The 24,005-nt window shown below is 39.4% G+C and overlaps 1 protein-coding gene across 7 annotated transcripts in view; it reads right to left on the bottom strand.

Moving 5' to 3' along the window:
• The window catches only part of LOC134351758 (plasma membrane calcium-transporting ATPase 1-like), a 128,755-nt gene that overhangs the window by 13,664 nt on the left and 91,086 nt on the right, over window positions 1–24,005 (bottom strand). For all 7 annotated transcript variants that reach the window (XM_063058376.1, XM_063058381.1, XM_063058382.1 and 4 more), the window contains exons 8-17: window positions 22,740–22,898; window positions 21,569–21,783; window positions 20,500–20,742; window positions 19,842–20,083; window positions 17,509–17,740; window positions 12,570–12,749; window positions 12,395–12,482; window positions 9,923–10,029; window positions 9,239–9,430; window positions 3,749–3,962 (exon numbers count right to left, since the gene is read on the bottom strand). In XM_063058376.1, the coding sequence (XP_062914446.1) occupies window positions 3,749–3,962; window positions 9,239–9,430; window positions 9,923–10,029; window positions 12,395–12,482; window positions 12,570–12,749; window positions 17,509–17,740; window positions 19,842–20,083; window positions 20,500–20,742; window positions 21,569–21,783; window positions 22,740–22,898 (1,872 nt within the window). The remainder of the gene's footprint in view (window positions 1–3,748; window positions 3,963–9,238; window positions 9,431–9,922; window positions 10,030–12,394; window positions 12,483–12,569; window positions 12,750–17,508; window positions 17,741–19,841; window positions 20,084–20,499; window positions 20,743–21,568; window positions 21,784–22,739; window positions 22,899–24,005) is intronic.

Here is a 24,005-nt window from a genome sequence, read left to right as displayed (position 1 = left end):
AATCTTTTTATTGTATGTATGTATATATGAAAAATAACATGAGTACATCAAAGTAACAACACTTACAATGCCTCAAAAAAAACCCCATCATCTTAAAGATTGAAAACAAAATTTTGTGATAACAAAAAAAAACTACCAAGCAGGAAAGTGAGAAATATACTTTTAGTATATTTTCTTTTCTTGCTGGCGGTCTGATGTTTATTTTTAGAAGCTTTTTGTATGACGCATGGCTCCGGGGTTGCACACCTAATGGGTTCTTTTTTTTTCTCACTTTCCTGCTTGGTAGGTTTTTTTTGTTATCACAAAAAATTCAATCAGGCTTGTAAGGCATGACCTGCCTTTGACAAAGCCATGCTGACTATTCCTAACCATATTATGCCTCTCCAAATGTTCATAAAGCCTGCCTCTCCGGATCTTCCCCATCAACTTACCAATCACTGAAGTAAGACTCACTGGTCTATAATTGCCTGGGCTATCCCTACTCCCCTTCTTGAACAAGGGAACAACATCTGCAACCCTCCAATCCTCCAGAACCTCTCCCGTCCTCATTGATAATGCAAAGATCATTGCCCGAGGCTCAGCAATCTCCTCCCTTGCTTCCCACAGTAGTCTGGGTTACATCCTGTTATCCAACTTGATGCTTTCCAAAGGCTCCAGTGCATCCTCTTCCTTAATATCTACATGCTCAAGCTTTTCAGTCTGCTGCAAGTCATCCCTACAATTGCCAAGATCCTTTTCCATAGTGAATACTGAAGGAAAGTATTCAGTAAGTACCTCTGCCATCTCCTCTGGTTCCATACACATTTTTCCACTGTCACACTTGATTGGCCCTATTCTCTCACATCTTATCCTCTTGCTTTTCACATACTTGTAGAATGCCTTGGGGTTTTCCTTAATCCTGTCCGCCAAGGCCTTCTCATGGCTCCTTCTGGCTTTCCTAATTTCATTCTTAAGCTCCTTCCTGCTAGCCCTATAATCTTCTAGATCTCTATCATTACCTAGTTTTTTGAACCTTTCGTAAGCTCTTCTTTTCTTCTTGACTAGATTTACAACAGTCTTTCTACACCACGGTTCCTGTACCCTACCATCCTTTCCCTGTCTCATTGGAAGGTATCTATGCAGAACCCCATGCAAATATCCCCTGAACATTTGCAACATTTCTTTCATACATTTCCCTAAGAACATCTGTTTCCAATTTATGCTTCCAAGTCCCTGCCTGATAGCCTCATATTTCCCCTTACTTCAATTAAACATTTCCCTAACTTGTCTGTTCTTATCCCTCTCCAATGCTATGGTAAAGGAGATAGAATTGTCATCACTATCTCTAAAATGTTCTCCCACTGACAGACCTGACACCTGACCAGGTTCATTTCCCAATACCAGATCAAGTACAGCCGCTCCTCCTGTAGGCTTATCTACATATCATGTCAAGAAACCTTCCTGAACACACCTAACAAACTCTACCCCATCTAAACCCCTCACTCTAGGGAGATGCCAATCAATATTTGGGAAATTAAAATCTCCCACTATAACAACTCTGTTATTATTACTCCTTTCCAGAATCTGTCTACCTATCTGCTCCTCGATGTCCCTGTTACTATTGGGTGCTCTATAAAAAACACCCAGTAGAGTTATTGACCCCTACCTATTCCTAACTTCCACCCACAGAGACTCCATAGACCAGTGGTCCCCAACCTCCGGGCCGTGGACCGATACATTGCCGTGAAGAATGCAGGGGTGCAGCGGTAGTCGGAACGCACCCAGCACATCTTTAAGAAAAAAAGCCGAAATAAGCAAGCTAATTAATTAGGTGCCACCCGGCATGTAAATGTCGGCCCAGATCAGAGGCGATTGCCGATTGCTTCAAACAGGAGTACTTATTGTTAAGGGGACAGCCACTGCGGTACTCTCTAGCACCTGCTTCTTGCCCTTCCCTCTCCTGACTGTTACCCATTTATCTGTCTCCTGAGGCTCTGGTGTGACTACCTCCCTATAGCTCCTCTCTATCACCTCCTCACTCTCCCTGACCAGATGAAGGTCATTGAGCTGCATCTCCAGTTTCCTAAATTATTTCTTTCAAAATGTCACTATTCGCAAGGCAAATACAATAAAATAATTCAAATGCAGAATGAATTAAACAGAGGAAAAATATGGAGACAACTACAGTGCAACAGGTACACAGGAAATGAAAGTAAACGATACAGCTTTCCAGCTTGGTCCATTATTCAACAAGATGGCTGAGCTAGCTTAGATCCATTTTCCCACTGGTCTAAAGCCCAAACAGCTCACAATTTTTTTATCTTTGCCTTAAATTGCCAACCCCACAGAATCTACTCTATCAAATCCTATGTTTCAAAAGGATCACCTTTCATTCCAATCTTTATTTCTCAACATCAGTTTATCAAACCTTTGCTGCTTTGCTTAAGTACTGTATATCCTTTCCTGGGTGTACACGCTGAATTCCAGGTGGAGCTTAAACAAAGGTGTAAGCAATTAGAACAGGACTCTCACTGAATTTTACTCAGAGTAAAGATATCTTTCTAATTGCTTCCTGTACTTGCATGTTAACTTTCCATGATCTGCATAAACCCAAGAACACAAAAATCTGTGTCGCAACATTTAATAGTTTGCTTTTCTATTTTCCATACTGTGGATAATTTCTCATTTTCATACATAATCCATTACTTCCTGTCAAAAAGCATAGAATTAGGCAACATGGCCCACTAAGCAATCATTTACACGTCCCTTTTTTTATTTCATCTACTTATTCATCGACTCATTTCCTCCACCATCCCCTTTCCCTCCCAATTCTATTGGTCACCTAAACACCAAGACAATTTGGCGGACAGTTTATCCATCGACTTGCACATTTTTAAAATTCGGAGGAGCCAAAGTCTGCCATCACAAAAAGAATGGGCAAACTCTGCGTCGCCACCAGAAGTCAAGAGTGAACCCAGGTTGCTGGAGCTCAGGCAGCAGCTCTATTAGTTGCACTACATTTAACTACCATTTCTTTCCTTTGTCCTTGCATTTATTTTCCTAATTAGCATTGACAACAGCCTTGGATATATTATACCTGGCTCCCTCAACTAATTCACTCCTGAGGCTCAAGCACACAGCGCTTGTGATAATCCACTAAATTGAATGCATGAACTTGAAAGTGTGTGCTTAATTTTTGCCTTATGGTAAATCCTTGATTAATGTCAGTACTTTAAATCCATTAAGTAGTAATGTTACATCATTATATCAAATGCCTTTTGAAAATTCAAGTATTACAGATTATCTAATTTGTTAGTCACAGGTCAAAACCAGATTTGTGAAATATGAATTGCTTCTCAAAAACCATCACTTAAGTGTCCAGTATCAATAGCTTCTACACATTGTTTGCCTTCTCCCTTCTTTCATGAGGATTAGATTAGATTTACTACTTATTAATCTACTGAAACCATTCTCAAATTTGGGAAGTCCTGGAAGTCTAGATCGATCACAGTTATCACCTCCACAACTACTAAAATGGAAGAATACAGGCCATCACATGCATTTATCAGCTTTCAGTCAATTATTTCAGCACCAATCAGGACAGTTAAAATTAAGTGGAAGCAATTAATATACTGATTTTTAGCAAGTTTAGATATTAATAAAAACATATTTAATCTGCAATTGCAATCAGAACTGCTTACCAATTAAAATGCAAAAATTAAGTGACTTATTTGAAACCCAACACATACGGTTTATGCCCTCTGCTTACCAACAAACAAGAGTGTAAATACTATAACAAGTTGGTAGATGGCATGACCAAATATATTTTTCATCATAGTACGAGAGATGAGTGGTTTGTTTCTGCCGTAAGGCTTCCGTAGTAACAATGCTTCTGTGGGAGGTTCAGTGGCCAAAGCAAGTGATGCAAACGTATCCATGATTAGATTTACCCAAAGCATTTGCACAGCCTTCAAAGGAGAATCCTAAAAAGACAGGGAACCAATAGAATTTACATTATGCTAAATATAGAATGTTTACAAGCATTGTTTTTCCTCAGTATTTGTGCAATTACTGAAGTAATCCAAAAGAGACTTTATAAAGTTTCAATATACAAGTGCACATACAAATAGCCAGATATCAGTCACAGCAACTTTCTCTTATGAGCAACAGAGATACTTTTTAAATCAACTGGTAGATTTCCCCAATCATCAGTAATTGATGACATTAAATTAAGCATAGTATTAAATCAAAGGAAATGGCTTACTAAAGTTGTCAGAAATAGCAAGAAGCCTGAGGTTTGGGAGGAAATCTGACCTGCTGGAAGTAATCCTGTGAATCTTCCTTCCCCAGCGGCAAGTATATCCATTTTTAGGTAGGGAAACAAGAATGGGATATAATACTGCAGGTGTATAAGATTTGTGCCCTGAAGAATTTTTTTAAAACATAATTTCTTTAAAGGCCAACCTTTGCCTGGCCACTGTCATAACTTTCAACTTGTGCTTCCAGTCAATCACAGCCAAATCTTCTCTCATACTTTAAGTTTAATTAAGATCCTTGATTTTCTATTGGCTTTTAAAGTGACATATTTAAATGAAAGTGTGGTTTAAATTTAAGATTCCATCATATTATGGCTATTCTTTGCACAAAGGCCCATTGACATCGAGATCATTTGCAAAGAATAAGACCCAAAATGGTTTTTTTCCTTGTTTGTTCCTCAACTATTCATCACCTGTCTTATGAGTATAAGAATGATTCATTCACTCCTCTGGGATACATGCATCTGACTTCTTGATTCAATGCCATGCCCAATATTACAATTACTTTTTGGCTACCTTCTAAAAACTTTATCTGCCATTTCTAAGCTTGACTCAAATTGTTTCTAATTCTTCACCATGCTGGTAAATAAAGACCACCATACATTGATACAACTCCAAAGTAACTATAAATAATCCTGGCTGCGAAAGTAAGAGGGTTGGGCATGGGGCTAGCAACCCCATCCTGCAGACATCCAGTGCTACAGAAATACCAGAGTTTCCAAAGACTACATCCTTGGGAGAGGAAGATACATGAAAGTTGTATGGTGAAAGCAGAAGCCACAGGGCCAATTATCCTTTAGGGCAGGACTGAGAACTTTGGTGAGCTGTTGTCAATAGGCTATGCCCCAGTAACAATGATTGGCTTAAGACTATGATGACATACTCAAGTTCATTAATTAAACCACACCCTTTCCCTAGGTTGGTGTCATCTCCAATGTGAAATATTTAATACCTGATAATATTGATCCTGGCTAACCCTACTGAAGTGCAACCAGAAACAATGCCTCAGAAATCTAAACCCTTCCCTCCTGCACCATCACTCGAGCACTGCATTCACCTAAGTAATATCCAAGTGGGATAAAGACAGTGATTGTTGTATAAGCTGTTATTGCTCGAACCAAGATGCATTTAACTAAGGAAGCCTCAATTATAGGTAGCAAGACAAAGTTAATAAAAGCAGATTATCACACAGCACTGTGGAAGAAAATAGTAACTCAAGAGGACGAATCGTGTTTCGCTTGGGAATCCACCTGGACAAATTACTTAAATTACCTTGCTCAAAAACAATTCCTTACACTGCTCAAAAACAATCCCAGTGTTAATCTACTGCATAGTTTAAATTGCAAGATCAACTGAGCTGCAACCTTAGTGGGCCTGCAGCAGGGTTTGGGAGAATCTACAAGTGAAAAAGATACTGGACTTTATCCTCAGTTCACCCGTTACAGGTACATCTAAGAGATTGGCTCCTGACCTGTGCTCAAAGGGACCTGATAATGGATACTGAATAGATCAGTCGCATCTACTTCCCCTCTCCCACTGTTCCCATCTGACCTCACCACTTTCCTCCTTTTATTCAATGCACAACCTTCCTCTTCCATCAGATTATATCATCTTCCATCCTTTGTCCATCTATCAACTTGACCAGGCTGAGCTGTGACACAAGAGCTATACAAATGGTGCAGAATGCCAATGCGTTTCCCAATAGTTAGAGTGTCTAAACCAGATGGCATGAGTTTAAATTGAGAGGAAAAAGGTTTAAAGGAGAACTGAGGGGTAACAGAGTAATCAGTATCTGGAATCAGCTGTCAGAGGTGGTGGTGTTGAAGCAGGAACAGTAATAGTCAAGTGACACCTGGACAGGTAGCTGAATAAGGCATAAAGAAACAAGGAATTAATACAGGCCAGTGGGGTTAGTGTACATAGGTATGATGGTTGGCATAGAAGCAGAGGGCAAAGGGCTTGCTTCTATACCGTAAAACTCTTAATGATATAAACACAAAATATTTTGCTGATGCTGGAAATCCAAAGCAACACACACAAAATGCTGGAGGAGCTCAGCAGTCAGGAAGCAACTATGGCAATGAATCAACAGTCAATCCTTCATCAGGACTGCAAAGGTAGAAAGGATCTTACACTAAGCCAGAATAAGGTGGAGGAAGGGGAAGGAGGAACAAGCTAGAAGATGATCAATGGAGCCAGGTGGGTTGGGGAAGGGGATAAAGTAAGAGGCTGGGAGGTGATGGGTGGAAAAGGCAAAGGGCTGGAGAAGAAGAAATCTGAAAGGAGAGTGGACCGTGGCAGGAGGGGCACTGGGGGGAGGTGATAGAATGGACAGGTGAGGAGAAGAGGTAAGAGGCCAGAGTGGGGGATTAAAGTGGGCAGGGGGTGGGGGAGGGGATGATTGGAAATTGGAGGAATTGGTGTTCATGCCATCAGGTTAGAGGCTACCGAGACAGAATGAAGTGTTGCTCCTCCAACCTGATTGTAGCAGAAGAGGTGGCAGTGGACCAACATGTTGGAACAGGAATGGGGATAGGAATTAAAATGGTTGGCCACCAAGAAATTCTGCTTTTTGCAAATAGAGCGGAGGCACTCGACAAAGTGGTCCCCCAATCTACACTGGGTCTCACCAATGTAGAGGAGGCTGCATTGGGAGCACCGGATACAGTTGACAACCCCAGCAGATTCACAGGTGAAGTGTTGCCTCACATAGAAGGACTGTTTAGGGCTCTTATGAAGCTATGTCAGGTTCAGATCAGCTATACATTGTAATAAAGCATTCAAAATTGGGTCAGGTCAGTGCAACTTACACCCTTTATCCAGGTCAGGATAATTTGCTTAGTATTATGTGTCCTGTTCTTGATCAATAATTAATGTATCATTGCCATATTCAAAGCATGTGTAAAACTGTCATATTTGCTGCAATGATTGTATTGTTCATGGAAAAAGTACTCAGCTCAGGTTGTGTTTAAATTTATACCTAAATCTTTAATCTGGAGACAGAAAAGACTGCAAATGTTCATAGAGGGATCAGAAGTGGAGAAATTGAGCAGTTTCAAGTTCTCAGTTCTCAAGATCTCTGAGGATTTAACCTGGTCCCAACATATCAATGTAGTTATAAAGAAGGCAAGACAGCGCCTATACTTCATTAGGAGTTTGAAGAGATTTGGCATGTCAACAAATACACTCAAAAACTTCTACAGTTGTACCGTGGAGAGCATTCTGACAGGCTGCATCACAGTCTGGTATGGCGGAGCTACTACATAGGACCGAAAGAAGCTGCAGAAGGTTGTAAGTCTAGTCAGTTCCATCTTGGGCACTAGCCTACAAAGAACCCAGAACAACTTCAGGGAGCGGTGCCTCAGAAAGGCAGCATCCATTATTAAGGACCTCCAGCACACAGGGCATGCCCCTTTCACACTGTTACCATCAGGTGGGAGGTACAGAAGCCTGAAGGCTCACACTCAGTGATTCAGGAATAGCTTCTTCCCCTCTGCCATCGGATTCCTAAATGGACACTGAACCCTTGGACACTACCTCACTTTTTTAATATACAGTATTTCTGTTTTCTGCATGTTTTCTAATCTATTCAATATACGTATACTGTAATTTATTTATTTCTCTTCTATATTATGTATTGCATTGAACTGCTGCTGCGAAGTTAACAAATTTCATGTCACGTGCCAGCGATAATAAACCTGATTCTGATCTGGAGCAACTCACAAAAAGGTAAAGGGCCTCAGTGAGTCAAGGAGCAGTTAGAGAGGGAAATGGACAGTCAATCATTATCTGGACTGAAAGATAAAAGGGAGATAACCAGTGTAAAATAGCAGAATGAAGAGGTGGAAGAAGAACCAATAGTTGATAGGTGGATCCATATGAGGGAGTGAGAGGCAGATGGTGGAGGGGAGAGTGGAAATAGCAACAGAAGCTGGGAAGTGATAGGTAGAAGAAAAGGCTTGAAGATGATGGAACCTGAGAGGAAAGGAAGGTGATGAATTAAGAGAGGGAGATGGGGAAGGCAGATAGAAATAGTGGAGGAAAGGAACTAGTGGGATGAATGGGATACGGGCAAATGGAGTATGTGGAGGACGAAGAAAAGAACTGGCGACCAGGGTGAGTGTACAACAATTGATAGGCCAGGAGAGAGAATAGGGACAGAGGAGCAGAAATTCAGTGGAAATTGGGGAAGTCAATATTCATTATATTTAATCTGGCCTTATAATAAAAATGACAGCAGAGTCCTTGGGGAGATGGTTTCATCTTTATACTTTTGAACATTAAGCTGGATGCCATTACCCACAACTGGATTAAGTTCAGCACTGGGATTCTATGAAGTGCTATGGCCCCTCAGCAACAGAACTGTATTCTACCCAGGGATCAATCCCGTTTCAATGAGGATCAGCACCAGATACATCAAAATGTGAGGGGCAACAAAGGCTGTGAAAGCTGAAGAGGAAGATGCAAGATAGAAATAAAACAAAATGCTGGATACATTCAGAAAGAAAGAGTCAATGTTTTGGGTTGATTTTTCTTCATCAGAACTGGGAAAAGCTGCAGGGAAAGGAGGACAGGCAGGATAGAGAGAACAAAGGCAATGTTTGAGATAGGGTAGAAAACAAGAGGAAAGGCTGAGAAATAGTGGAGGCTCACAAATCAACAGATCATGGCTCAGGAAATCCAACATCCAGTTATAAAAGTTATCCCAGAGCACTCATGGTGATGCAAGAGCAGTATTAATCAAGTCCAAGGCAGATGTTTATCTACTCAGTCGAGTCTGTGCAATATTTCACATGTTTTCCAATGCTATGTATCTCTAGGCTAAGCCATTAAGATAAATTCTTTGAAAATCTAGAATTTTACAGTATGTGCAATCAGTAAACTCTTCAATCTTTAACAGTTTTGAAAGGCTTGCAGTATATTTATGCAGTATTTCCACACACCTGTGTAATACAAGCACCAGTGAACGCCACAATCACTGCCACAACATTGACAGTAAGCTGGAACTGGAGAAACTTTGAAATACTGTCGTACACATTCCTGCCCCACATTACTGCTTTGACAATGCTTGTGAAGTTATCATCAGTTAGAATAATATCCGAGGCTTCTTTGGCCACATCCGTTCCAGCAATACCCTAGGAGGGAAATTAACACCAGTTACTTTCAGTTGAACTAGAGGGGATAACTTCAATCACCCCAACACTAAACTGACTCCACAACCTATGGACTAACTCTTAGGGACTCTGCAACTCACGTTCTCGATATTTATTGCACATTTATTTATTATTTCTCTTTTCTCTGTGTATTTACACATTTTGTTGTTTTTTTTTTGGACATTGGCTGCTTGTCTATCTCCTGTGTGGTTTTTCATTGATTCTATTGTATTTCTTTCCAGTTACTGTGAATACCCACAAGTAAAGGAATCTAAGGGTTATATATGTACTTTGTACTTTGATAATAAATTTACTTTGAACTTTGTTCTATACTACGATCACCAACAATAAGACTTCCACTGAATTATTAACACTGTAGACTAATAAAAGAATGTAAAATCTTGCATTTGAAGATACCGTACCAATATACAAAGATCAGAAACAAGCTGATAATGCAGCAATTTTGGAACATACCATGGCAAATCCAACATCAGCTTTTTTCAACGCTGGGCCATCATTTGTACCATCACCAGTGACTGCTACCACCTGTCTTTGTTCTAACGCATTACTGTCAATGATGCCTTCAAGTGAAAACACAAAAACATTTATATTTAATCCTGTGAAAAGGTTTGATCATTCATTCAATTCTAATAAAGGATCTTATTCCTTTGAGAAACAGATTTGCAAATCAATGTTTTAAATTCCTATTAGAATTAATTGAGCAAACAGGCCAAGTTTAATAGGTTCAAATTCCATGACTACATACCCTTATTTGAATATGGTGTAGCCTCACCTATGTTTCAAAATTACATTGCCATTAAAAACCAAGACAACTATCCAATTTCTATAATTAATTAGAAACTAAATTTTGTTAATTGAAGATAACCAAAATGTATTGAAAAGAATAAAATGATCAATGGGCAGGAAAAATGTAGAATGAAGTTAAATATACCTCACCCAATCAGTGCTGTTTGGGATTGTTTGCATCTATAATTCAGCAGTCAGTGCAAAGTAATCCCTGGTATTTCCCTGTAGCAAGGAGTTGTGGCTTTCAACATTCAACAAGTCATCTCAAAATTGTAGGCTACACTGAAATGTTAGGTGATTGAAGAGTTTAAGAGCATTGCTAGCTGTCTGAAAACTGCCCAATTTGAGTCCTGCTCATTTTTACACAAACAGCATTGGAAAATTTTCTGCATTTAAAAAAGTCTACAAAAACTGCACCATAAATGGAAAAATACTGTTTAAAGGGAATATGACATTAATGACTCTGTTCTGCAGTCAATGGGATAAAAGTAACTTTTAGATCAAATGAAAAAATTAGCCAAAGTCCATCAGTGTAAATTTGCAAAGTGCACTTGCAACTGTGTCTGCTCTTCTTGCTCACATCAATATCCTTACCCTATGCATCACTCTCCCCTTTAACTGTTTTCCAAGTCATCACATTTGACATTGCTTACTTTGCACATTTTGCACCAGGTGGCAGTATTGTTCTTAAATTCATAGGACTGACTGCTGAATTATAGATGCAAACGATCCCAAAACAGCACAGATTGTGCGAGGTATATTTTTCCTGCCATTATTCATTTTATTCTTTTCACTACATTTCAGATATCTTCAAGTAACAAAATTTGGTTTTTAAGTAGATATAGAAATTGGATAGTTGTCTTGGTTTTTGTTTAATGCAATGCTAGGAGTTCCTCTGAATCTATTTAGTACAAATGAGATGCTTCATGAACCTAATGAGCATTTGGCCAAGCAAATGAGAATGCATTTGTTTCCAGCTTTTTAAAAAATTTTTAAATCCTACTTTGTCTTCATTTGTCTATTACTCTGATGTGAGATCAGCAGCAATGAATAAGCCTTCAGCACCCTCACCTTTCATCTCAATCTCTTTTGGTGCTCTCCTTTTTACAGTATTCTCATCACCCTTTCCACTATTCCTCTACAATTTAAAATGTATTGATGTCTAACTCTTCCCAATTATTATGTATACCTTTGTCTTGAAATGCTGTTTCTCCATCTCCAGAAACAGTCCCAAGTATTTTTTTAAAAATTTAAGGCGATAGTATCCCATTCCCACAAAGCAGATGGGAAAGCAAGTGGTTTTTCTAACCATTGCTGGAAACCTTTGGGTCCACATGAAGCAAAAAGCTGTCACCATTGACTATTCTTCCATTACAGTCAAAGTGCTTTCCACCTTGCTTCTTTTACTTTCCTTACATAGTTGCTCAAACCACTTTTCAGAACTCTTCCATCAACAATTATCTGTTTACTCAGGCTACCACATTTGAAAGAATCTCCCTTCGTTCCAGCTATATCAGCTAGCACCTAGTCATCAATATTTTCTGTTTATTGTATTGTTTTCTGGTCCAAAGTGCTTCAATTCCACCTCTGAATACTCCTCCACCGAATACTGGATTTGCATTGTTAGACCGAAACCATGATTTCCCTTGGATCAAATGCTGTTAACTCACAACTTCCTGATGTGTTTTCATTTGGATAACCTGCAGCTTATGATGGGAAGCTTCCAGAGCAGGCATTTATTTCCATGCCTCAAAATAACCCCATCCTGTTTGCAAATCATGTTATTCCCTTTTCAAGACCTGATTACTGACAGCTGTACCTTCTGCCATTATTAACTGCTTTCAGTTCCGTCCATAAAATCTCATCATTTTTCTTCAAATCAGGTCCCTAAAGATGTTTTAAAAAATGCTTGAAAGGCCACCAAGGCTGAATGTCCTTCAGTTAAATACCATTTAACTTTTATGAACAATAAAATGTCCAATAAAAATGCAGCTGCCTTTGGACCTTATGTTAATGAAGCGAATGTGTCGACTGTGAATTTATGTTTCAAATATCTGTTCATTCAGAACCATCCGTTAAAACATTCATCTGTTAAAAATACATGTAAGAAAATTAAAGCTTTAATCAATGTTAATTTACCTTTGACTAATGTATGTTTATCAGTGGGTGAAGATCTTGCAAGGACACGCAGTCTGGGCCAGATCCTGTCTATACGTTCTTGTTCAATCTGAAATGATTAAGTATTTGCCATTTTGTAATAATTAATATCAAATGCAAAGTACAGTATGGCATTTTTTTTTAAATGTCAGTATACCTCTCCTTTAGCATTGCGAATGCGTTTGTTGAACTGTTTACCCTCCAAACATAGAAAGTCATCACCAGCCTGTAAAATGCCACATTTTGTGGCAATTGCACGAGCTGTGTTAATGTTGTCACCAGTAACCATGCGCACAGTGATTCCAGCACCCTGGCACTTCTTAATGGCATCTGGAACCTGCAGGGAGGAGGAATTGACAACTTCACCTTTTACTCTATACAAGCTTCATGAAGTTACTTGTGTCAGCTTAACCCACTAGGAGCTCAGCGACCATTCTGGTGATTAAGGGTTGAAATCCCATCCTAGTGATAAATAACGAGTTCCAGGAGGTCAAAAATAAATGAAGATCTTTGAGATAGGAAGTCATCCCTGGGCAACATTTGTCAAACAACACTAAACTATTCAAAAAACTTTGGGTTTGCAAAGATTTTTTTTAAAAAACATCATGTCTGCATCTTTTAAATTTTAGTTATCAAGACCATGAAAGAGTTGTGTACAGAGGATGTCAAAGTTCCCCCATCTACTGATAGCAACATAAAATTTAGAGAAGCCTGCATCAATGCACTATTACCAACAATTCAACAAACAGCAGAAAGCAATGCCATCAAAAATGTTGTGCTTTTACTCTGCAGTGCTAACAAGCTTTTTAAAAAAAAATCATCTCAAGTCACATTAAACTAGACAATGAGAAAGACTGATTCATCTTACTAACAGGAAGAGCTACACAAGTGTCAGGGCATGATGAAACACACTATGGCATGACACTCAAAGTGGAATTTGTTCATAAGACAGCTGTGGGGAATTACCCATTTCAAAGAATGAAGATAAGTTTTAGCCATGGTCTGACTGATTCAGCAGCTGTCACTGTTCATTCATCCTCCTTTGGTTTGTTTGCATGATACAATGTTACTGTGATCAAGCATATTGTTGCTCAATAATCATACTTCTAAATGGAGAATTCACTATAAATATTCAAACATTCTGTATGCATTTTTAAGTAGATTGAATTTAGGATTAGTACTACCTACTCCTCTCCTTTGAGAATAAAACAATATCTTTCCAGTCAAAATCTTTTGCTTTAAAAAATGCAAGAAAATAAGAATCAAACCATCACTATCACTAACCTGAGAAATTTGGGGTATGGAAAATGCAGATTTGTTATGTAATTAATCAGACGAAGTGACACAGTGACCGAGTACCACCAGTCTAGACATGCCCAGAAGAGCTAGTCTAGTCATCAAAATGGTTATAAATGATCCCTGTACCCATCTTGAAGAGTTTAACAATGCTTCACTTATTCTTCCAATGAAATTCTAAAACTGCTTTCCTTGCCACATTTTGCATGAATTACACATACTATAACTAAGCAATAAATAAGTTTGAGGAATATCTTGAACAGCAATAAAAGTAATTTAGATAAACATATCAGACATAAAACTTAAAATCGCAAAGAAAATCTTCGAGAAATTGCCATTTGCAATTTGGCTGCCAGATTTGTATACAGAAATTACATTTCCAGAATAGGACTGTAAAACATAATGCAATAACCCAATTCAAGTTTATACATCTTTGAGGATAAGGTAGAACATAGAATAGTACAGCACAGTACAGGCCCTTTGGCCCACAATGCTGTGCTGACCCTTAAACCCTAACTCCCATATAACCCTCCCCACTTTAAATTCCTCCATATACCTGTCTAGTAGTCTCTTAAATTTCACTAGTGTATCTGCCTTCACCACTGACTCAGGCAGTGCATTCCACGCATAAACCACTCTCTGAGTAAAAAACCTTCCTCTAATATCCCCCTTGAACTTTCCACCCCTTACCTTAAAGCCATATCCTCTTGTACTGAGCAGTGGTGCCCTGGGGAAGAGGCGCTGGCTGTCCACCCTGTCTATTCCTCTTAATATCTTGTATACTGTACCTCTATCATGTCTCCTCTCATCCTCCTCCTCTCCAAAGAGTAAAGCCCTAGCTCCCTTGATCTCTGATCATAATGCATACTCTCTAAAACAGGCAGCATCCTGGTAAATCTCCTCTGTACCCTTTCCAATGCTTCCACATCCTTCCTATAGTGAGGCGACCAGAAATGGACACAGTAGTCCAAGTGTGGCCTAACCAGAGTTTTATAGAGCTGCATCATTACCCCGCGACTCTTAAACTCTATCCCGCGACTTATGAAAGCTAACACCCCATAAGCTTTCTTAACTACTTAAAGTAATACTCAAAGTAATTTTTTCAAAGTAATACTTAAAGGTAATCAGAGTAATTACTGAAAGTAATACTCATTTCACCATTCTCTCGATCTGCTTTTCATGTACAGTACTACGCAGAAGTCTTGGGCACATACATATATACACACAAATATATAGTACAGTAGTTGTCAATGTGGAGTGGAGAGGCAAGTTTGTAAGTCTGGTGGGAGCAAGGGACATTGGGAATGGCAAGGGTGGAGTACGCAGGAAGGGTGTGGGACGGGTGGCAGAGCAGTGCCAGGGGCAGACACAACCAGCCCTGAGACACCAGGCAAGATCACTTGATTCCAAACAGTTGGTTTATTGATCATTACAGAATGTCTCTAGCAGACATCCCACCCTGCAAAAACTCATTTCAGGGAGGTAGCACCCCCACCCCCCTGCAACCCTATATACCACCCCCCCCCGTCGACCTCCAAGGGTGTATGTAATACTTCGTTTAGTGATTCTGTCTAATCTGTAAACCAAGTTGCGTATATGCAGCAAACGTGACATTAAAATAATGTCCTTATATTATATTATCATGTTTATTCTATTACAACTTTAAGCAAGTCTACAGGGAGTTTGGCCTCATCACGTAGGACATCAATAGCGTAACTCCTTGGCAGCTAGCCAGCTAGTTTAAATCAGGGGTCCCCAACCTTTTTTGCACCACGGAACGGTTTGATGTTGACAATATTCTTGCGGACCGGCCAACCCCGTGGGTGGAGGGGGGGAATGTTAAACAGCACCGGAATATAGGTGAAAAGTCAACTATAAGTCACTTGTAAGTGGCTAACACACTCAATTTCGTTTCTAAAGGGGTTTATCTAACGAATTTAATATTAAACACACAGCGCATATTTTCCTCGCATGAATGTAGTGATAAGTCAATTACAGTATAACAGTGGTCCCAAACCTCCGGGCCGCGAAGAATGTAGCGGTACAGCAGTAGCCGGAACGCACCCAGCACATCTTTAAGAAAAAAGCCGAAATAAACAAGCTAATTGATTAGGTGCCACCCAGCACGTAAATGCCGGCCCAGATCAGAGACGATGCAATCGGCAATCGCCTCTGATCTGGGCCAACATTTACGTGCTGGGCGGCACCTAATTAATTAGCTTGTTTATTTTGGCTTTTTTCTTAAAGATGTGCTAGGTGCATTCCGGCCACCGCCGCACTGCTGCATTCTTTGCGGCCCGGAGGTTGGGGACCACTGAATTACAAGTCACTTGTAAGTCAATAGCATAACATTTTAAGTAACGTTTGGATATTAAACACACAGTGCATATTTTCCTCGTATGAACATATAAAATCATTGCAACACACCAATATCGCTGAATCAGTGGGAGCCCTGGGCTTGTTTCCCTGCAACAAGACAGTCCCATCGAGGGGTGATGGGAGACAGCGATACCCGAAGGGGGTTCCTTATGTCCAGTCTATTCCGCAATTTAGTCTTCATTGCATTCATTGCCGAAAACTCCGCTTTGCAGAGATGTGATGTTGGAAATGGAAGCAATGTCTTGTATATAATTTCTGAGTGTCAGGGAGCCACTATCAATATGCGGGAGACTCCCGGAACTTCCGAGAGAGGTGGGATGTCTGCTCTCCGGTGCTTCCAGCTCCCTTCCCTTTCTCCTAACCATGATTCCTCTCTCCCTAACCCCTTCCCACTCTCAGTCCACAATAGAGACTCACATCAAAATCAGGTTTATCACTCACATCATGAAATTTGTTTTTTTCTTCTGGCGGCAGCAGTACAGTGCAATACATAGAATTACTACAGTACTGTGCTAAAGACTTGCACCCGACCTATATAGTTGTTCGTCCATCATTGACGTCGATGAGGACCTCGACACCAATATGATGGTGTCGAGACTAGCGCATGATTTGGATTTAAGTGAGGGAGAGTTGCGCAGCGTCAGCCTCACTCTCTCTTCCCAATTCCCATCTGGGTCCAGTGGCAACACAGAGTCTAGACGGCTGGAGATGGGACTAGGCGCAGTGGATGACCAGGACATCTTCTGTGTCTTGTCCTGCTCTACACGTTCCATGACGCTTGCAGAGACCGCCTTCTTGACCATTGGACCTTCCATTGGTCACGTCCGCTCAATCCACCGGAGTCTGTCTTCACATGCTGGGATAGACTACTCCCTATCTCACCCAGGGTTTGAGACCCATCGGCTACCCTCACCTGGTTTAGCCGGCTTGTCGAAGCCGTTGCCCGGGGTGTGGCCGCTGTCGCATGCAAACAGCTACGGGGAGCCACAGGTGAGAGCTGAGTACCAGGTGGGGACCAAAGGTGGACTAACCGCCCTGAAAAGGACGCGACATGTTCCCCCACCAGAGGTGCTACCCCTCCTTGACACCCCATATACCCATATAGCAAGAGTTTTGCCCAGTATAGTTGGATTTAGAATACTGGCTGAATTCTCATGTTAGTTTTACTTTACTATTGAAGCAAAACAGAAAGTATCCAGACATTGTGTAAGAAAAAATCTTTGCAATCCTTAAGTCTTTTGAAGTTGAACTGTAGGCCAAAATGAAAAATTGGGATCCAACAGAAAATATTGTTCATTTTAACAAACTGATATTAACTTTGCCCACAGACTCAATCTAAATACAACGTTTTGGGCTAATTCCTCCCTCTCAAGATACCTTATCCAAACCACATGCAGCTTACATGGTTACAGTTCACCTACCTCTGGTCTTACAGGATCTTCAATACCAACTACAGCAATACAGGTAAGGTCAGTAAGTATGTCATTTTCGTTGTCCCAATCTATTGGAGCATTATCAAATTCTCTCCATGCTAAGCAGATGGTACGTAGTCCTTCAGAGGCCATTGGCTCTATCACTTCCTTAATTAAACTGTCACGTTCTCGGGGCTTCAGATCTTTGACCTCACCCTTTGCATCAAGAATTTTAGAACACCTAGCCAAAAAGGTTATGAAAGTTTATATTCAAACAAGATTTAACCAAAACCAACTGAGAGATGCATATTCCAATCTCAGTTATCACTCAGTTATAATGTACAGAAAATCACTGACAATTCATCTAAGTGCAGAGCCTACAGATTTGCAGAATTCTCAATACAGTTTATGCTAAGTTCTGCACTTATGCATAAAGGCTTTGCATGCAACTGGTAAAAAACGTTAAGAATATTAAGCAATTTCATACTGAATGTAAATCATTTCATATAGAATTGCAGTGTAAAGCATTGTTAAACCGCAATGTTATCTAAAAGGGCAAGGGCATGGCATTTAGTTCGAAAGTATATTTATAGGTTGAAGAAAAGAATAGCGTGTGCTGTACAATTTTTCGTGCAATTTTCATGCAATTGGCAACACCCATTCTGCATGAATGCCAAATACTGTGATCAGTAAGAAATGAATGCTCAAATTAGAAACTTGGGATTATTGTAGTGAAATCTTGAATCAATCTGGTTATGATTAGCAACAGTGTATGTAGTAGGTGCTAAAATTGAGAGAATGCCAAGGAAAGGGGAAATAAACAAGGGATTGTACTTTGTAAAGCAGATTAGCAATATGTAATACCAGTGAAAGGAAATCTTTGGATAATCAGCAGTCATGTCAGGTCACTGAGATCACCCATCCTGGTCTGCTGTATACATCCTGAATCCCACAATGTGCAAATATTGCATTAAATGAACCCACAGGAATTACACATTTAAATAAATTTGGAATGGCTGACGTTTTACCAGCTTTTCTGAAATATAGAATATACCAACAATCCCTAAAGTGTTGGTTTTCTTGAAACTTAAGCTTGCCCTCTATCAAACAGATGGATATCCAGGACTCTTCCCCTTAAGTCTGACCCTCTCAGTTTGTAAAGGTTGTAAAATTTCCAGGGTTGCTAAGGATGTCTACCTTGTAGAAGACTGTCAAAATTGAGAGCATGCATTGAAGTGAGGAGTTTGATGAAACCTTAAAATACTTCATCTGCATAAAAGGTAAATTTGCTTCAAAGACTGAATCAAAACACTGTACAAGCACACAGTTAATAGTCCAGAAACACTTCTACTGCAGAAATGTAAATGTTTACTGTACAATTCCATTAATCTGCAATGTTTGAGATCTTGGTTCTGGACTATTGTGTATTATTTCTAATAATACTCCAATACATTTGTTTGGAAATTTTGTCAGATTGTAGAATAAATGTTCCAGCAATCCCAGTGAATCTAAAGGGATCACAGGAGCTGAACAACACATACAAAATCCTGGAGGAACTCAGTGCATCAGGCAGCATGTATGGAAGGGAATAATCAGTCAACGTTATGGGCTGAGATCCTTCAAGATAGGAAGAAAAAGGGGGTAGAAGCCAGAAGATGGTGGTGGCGGGGGGGGGGGGGGGGAAGAAAGCAGTACAAGCTGGAAGATGACAGAGTCTGGGTGGGCACATGGTTGAAGAGTCAGAGCAGCAGAGATCAAAGGACCAGTGAGAGGGTCTAACTGAAATGTTGAAAGTTTAAACTATTTCAGGGTAGGCTACCTTTAAGTCTTGGGTATGCCCATTCCAAAGAAGTTTAAATCTGCCCTTTGATAAAAGTCAGTGAGACCTTCTCTCCCTCCCTTTCTTTCCGGTACTGATGAAAGGACTAGGCCTGAAATGTTGATTATTTATTCCCCTCCATAGATATTGTCTGACTGGCTGAATTCCTGCAGCACTTTGTGCATGTTGTTCAGGATTTTCAGCAGAATCCTGAATCCCTTGTTTTTCAGAATTGAGGGCCTTGCGAGAAGAGATTGTGACAATCACTGGGTGAGCCAGATGCCAATCCATCAAGGTTTGAAGTAATTATCAGAACTTTACTGTATAATGGGCATACAGAAAATAGATTCAAAATTACTCATGATTTAATGTCTTACATGTATGTACATTTTGCATAACTCAGATTAACACTTAATTGTCAGATAGGTGTGTTCTCTAGATCAGTATACTCCAGTATCAAGTTCCCTCCAGAACACCAACAGTCAATTATAAATACATATTTATAATATCCTATAATACCTACTTTTTAAGCACAATCTCGGAGGCACCCTTGCTGAACATTTGAAAACCACCATCAGGCTTCTTCAGGACTGTACTCATAGATTTTCGTGCAGAATTGAAGGTATAGACTTTGAACATTTTCTCTTCTGGAATTTCATTTCGTATTGTCTGGTAGTCCTTCTTCAATTGCAATACAAATTGCAACAAGGCACATTCCGTCTTATTGCCACAATGACGTGGCAAGCCACCTTCTTTCTCGGGTGGCTGTGAAGTTAGATCAATAATACATTTGATGTACTCATTGTTAAAGGATTTAATCCAAAATTAAAGAATATGTACAACTGTTAAATGATGCAGCAATTTTTGAAAAAAAAAGCACGTTTAAAACTGTTGGCAGAATGCAGTTTTATATTTCTAGTGAATTATTGAAAGCTTGGTCTAGGGTTAGAGCACTGGACCTTCAACTGGATTACTACTACGTAACAAAGAATATTCACTCAAGTTCCATTAGTTTTAAAGTCTGTGATACTCAAAATGCAAAAATTTCACACAGCATTGTATTATACACAAAACACTACATAATCTTTAAGCAAGAACCTTCGGGATATTAATTCTAAGCATTTTTATACGTTGAGGAATTGGGACAGTTGCAAGAGAAAAACATGCAAATATTAACATACCAGTATCTTTGTAGTATAAGCAGAGTTCACAGCTATTCCTGCAATAAGTTTGTCCATAATATTCTCAGGAATGGAATCTGGATCTGGAATTTTCTTGTAGTGTTTGCCAGAAAAATACACTTGAACCACAGTCATTCTATTCATTGTAAGGGTACCAGTTTTGTCTGAACATATAGCTGTTGCATTCCCCATGGTTTCACAGGCATCCAGATGTCTTACCAGGTTATTATCTTTCATCATTTTCTGTATCAAGAGATTTGTGGTCATTATGATTCATGTACAAAAACATGTGCCATTTCATACATAAATTAGTGGTATATATTTTTATAGGACAATTTTCCCTGGGCGCAATTTACCCCCTAACCAAACTAGGATTCGTACAGTATAAAAACAGGATCGCAGATCTGGTGAATGATCTGCCTCAAACTCCACTTCCCCCGTGGCTCATTATTATCCAGGTGTTCAAAAATCACCATCTTGGTCCTGAATATAGTTAAAGCAGCATCTGCAGCTCACTCAGATAGGTATTTCCTCACATCTACTGGTGTGAACTGAATCACTAAGGAACAAAACTACACATCCCAAGGAAAGAAAATGCAGCAACTAGTCCACACACCAGATGTAATTAGTTATGACTAAGAAAATAAGATTCACAGATTTCATAATGACTTTTAACTAATCAATATGGCCTGTGGAAATTTAAGAGTGTGTGGGGAAATTATACCGCACAGAAATGAAGTTTGCATTAAAATAAGGCAGGAAAGAAACTGATCAGATCTGATTTATTATTATGCAATGACTCAAAACAAAAATGCAGATGTTAGGCTAGAGCAGAAGCTAATTAAGGAAAATTATTTCTCAAATAACTAGTCACATCTAGTACAGAATCACATTTGTATTAGACAGACCATTGAGAAATGGTGGCTAGACAGTGATCAGGTAAGTACAAGTCACAGCATAAGTACGGAGAAGGGAGAGGAAAAATATCAGCTACGGGTACAAATTTAAATCCCAACAACCCAACAACCACGTGCGGCCCACGATTTAGATGTGCATTTCTACAACTTACCTTTACAGAATAAGCCAGAGAGATTGTAACTGCAAGGGGAAGACCTTCTGGCACTGCCACAACCAAGACAGTAACACCAATGATGAAAAATTTAACTAAATACTGGATGTAAATTGGTGTACACTCAGTCAACCATGGGAGGTGCTGAATCCAAAATGTATCAATCACAAAAAACAGAACAAGAACTATAACTGTAATAGCAGACATCACCAATCCTAAGAAAGAAAAATAGAGGAGTGTTACAAAACAAATTATAATAGCATCGAATGTTATTTGTAAAGTGCTGCCGCAAACATGGCATCACTTAACATTTATGGGCACAAATGATGAAGAATCAACAATGGCTCATTTCCTTACCACTGGAATATAGCAGTTGTTGGAAATCTGACATTTCACCAATGCTCAGGGAAACTTCGTCAGTAGAGAATACATTATGCTTAATTGGAAGTGCAAGTAAATCACTTTCACTTGGAAACGCTGGGGTTGCTGGATGCTGTGAAGATTAGTGAAGGGAGGCAAGATCAAAGACATCTCTTGTCTTTGCCCAGGATGATGCCATAAGATGCTGGGAGTGTTGCTTTGGAAGACTGGATCAGGCTATTAGAAGGTACCAGAAGGAATAATCCTTTAGAATGCTGACTGGTGGTGGGGTGAAGGGAAGAGAAAGTTCAGCAGGGTGCTCAGAGAATGGGTTGAGTGTACATGAAAACAGATAAACTTGAATACGCCACACTACTTTTTAAGCAGAGGTACTCATAGTAGCAAAGAGCTGCATGGTAACAGGGAGCTATACTATTTTGCATACTGCTGTTGCTCTTCAAGTAGTTATATTCTAGTCACTATTTAACCAAAGAAACAAACTTCAAAAAGTGAAGACCATTTAGCATAAGAAATGAGGCAAGGACCCCAAATAAGTTGATTCAGATATTGTGATAGATGGCTACTGTGACCATTTGTCACAGGTGAACTAATTCCTTCAAGAACCAGGTGCATTTATCAATTGAATGAACTTCAATTCTCAGTTTAGCTGGTCAAAAAAATGTATAAATATTTTAGGAGAAACATTTCAGACATATCAAATTAAGCACAGAGCCAAAAAGTTCTATACAGAATTCAAAACACAAAATTGGGATAATGAAACAAACACCTTAAAACAACTCAATTATCATACCAGCTTTGCCTATTTGAACGGCCAGTTTTGTTAGCTTTCCCTGAAGGACTGACTTCTCTTTTTTGGGGAGGCTCTTTTTATTTCTTTCATTTCCTTCATCACCCGTTTCATCACTTTTCAAAGGCTGCATTTCCATAGCTGCACCATCTTGAGCTTTAGCTGAAAAATATAAGATATTTAGTTCAGAGTCATAGAATAGCATCGCATAGAAAATGGACTCTTTGGCCCAACCTCTCCACGTTGATCTAGTCCCATTCGCCTTCATTTGGCCCAAACTTAAAGAAATGAGTGAATCTCCTGACTGAGACAGTATGGAACTCTTGTTAACCCAGAAAGGTACTTAAACTATTTAAAAAATATAAAGTAATATAAAAATATCCCAAGCCTTAGGTAAATCCAGCAACTATTGGCTGCCCAAAAGTGCTCTAGAGAAGATTGTGAGCTATAGTTTTGAACCATGGCACCCCTTATGTTGATGGCATTTCTATAATGGTTTTTGGATAGGAAGTCAAGTCCTGGGATTTAGACTCCGTGATAGCAGTAGTTACATCCAAGGATCTATTTCCAATATTAGTTTTACTAATTTTTAATGGTCACCATCTTGAACTATACTGATTACAGTGGCATAGCAAGTGAATTAATTATGAAGAGAGTTTGGTAAAGAACAATTCTCCTTAAAGAGATGACCTAATCTAAGCTTTGGCATAAGGAGAGACTGCGAATTATTCCTTAGGAAAGTCAATAACAAAAATCACAGATTTAAAATAAATGGAATAGCATCAAGGGCAGGCTGATAAATTTTCAGTTGCTATGGTTTGGAATACTTTAACTGAAACATAGATGGGAGCCAATTTTATAAATATTTTTGCAAGGGCTGAAGAGGAGGACATTTTACAGTATTATGGGAGAATGATGTGGAACCTGGGCACAACCTAAGCGATTTTCTTCTGTAGCTTAAAAGTTCTTTAACTGAAGTTACATAATTGTAACGGAAGAGACCCACAATTCTAAACTTTAGAATATACTAAGGATTTTTCCATGAGGCCTTATTTTTCCATTGGACTGTGGCTTTTAAGATAATTCAGTCTTTGCAAGATTGGAATGAATATTTTTTGTAAATTAAACTCATCAGGAACAAAATCAAAATTAAAATGAGCTTGCCATCTTTGATATTATCCCCCATCCTGGGCTCTCAGCAGGGCAGACTCTCAAGTGTTTGAGCCACAGAAAGCATTGATAGCACTGAACAATCTGCAAATATATGCA

Source organism: Mobula hypostoma, chromosome 9 (genome assembly GCF_963921235.1).
Source record: "Mobula hypostoma chromosome 9, sMobHyp1.1, whole genome shotgun sequence".
Taxonomy (NCBI): Eukaryota; Metazoa; Chordata; class Chondrichthyes; order Myliobatiformes; family Myliobatidae; genus Mobula; species Mobula hypostoma.
This window is presented reverse-complemented; position numbering and strand designations above follow the sequence as displayed.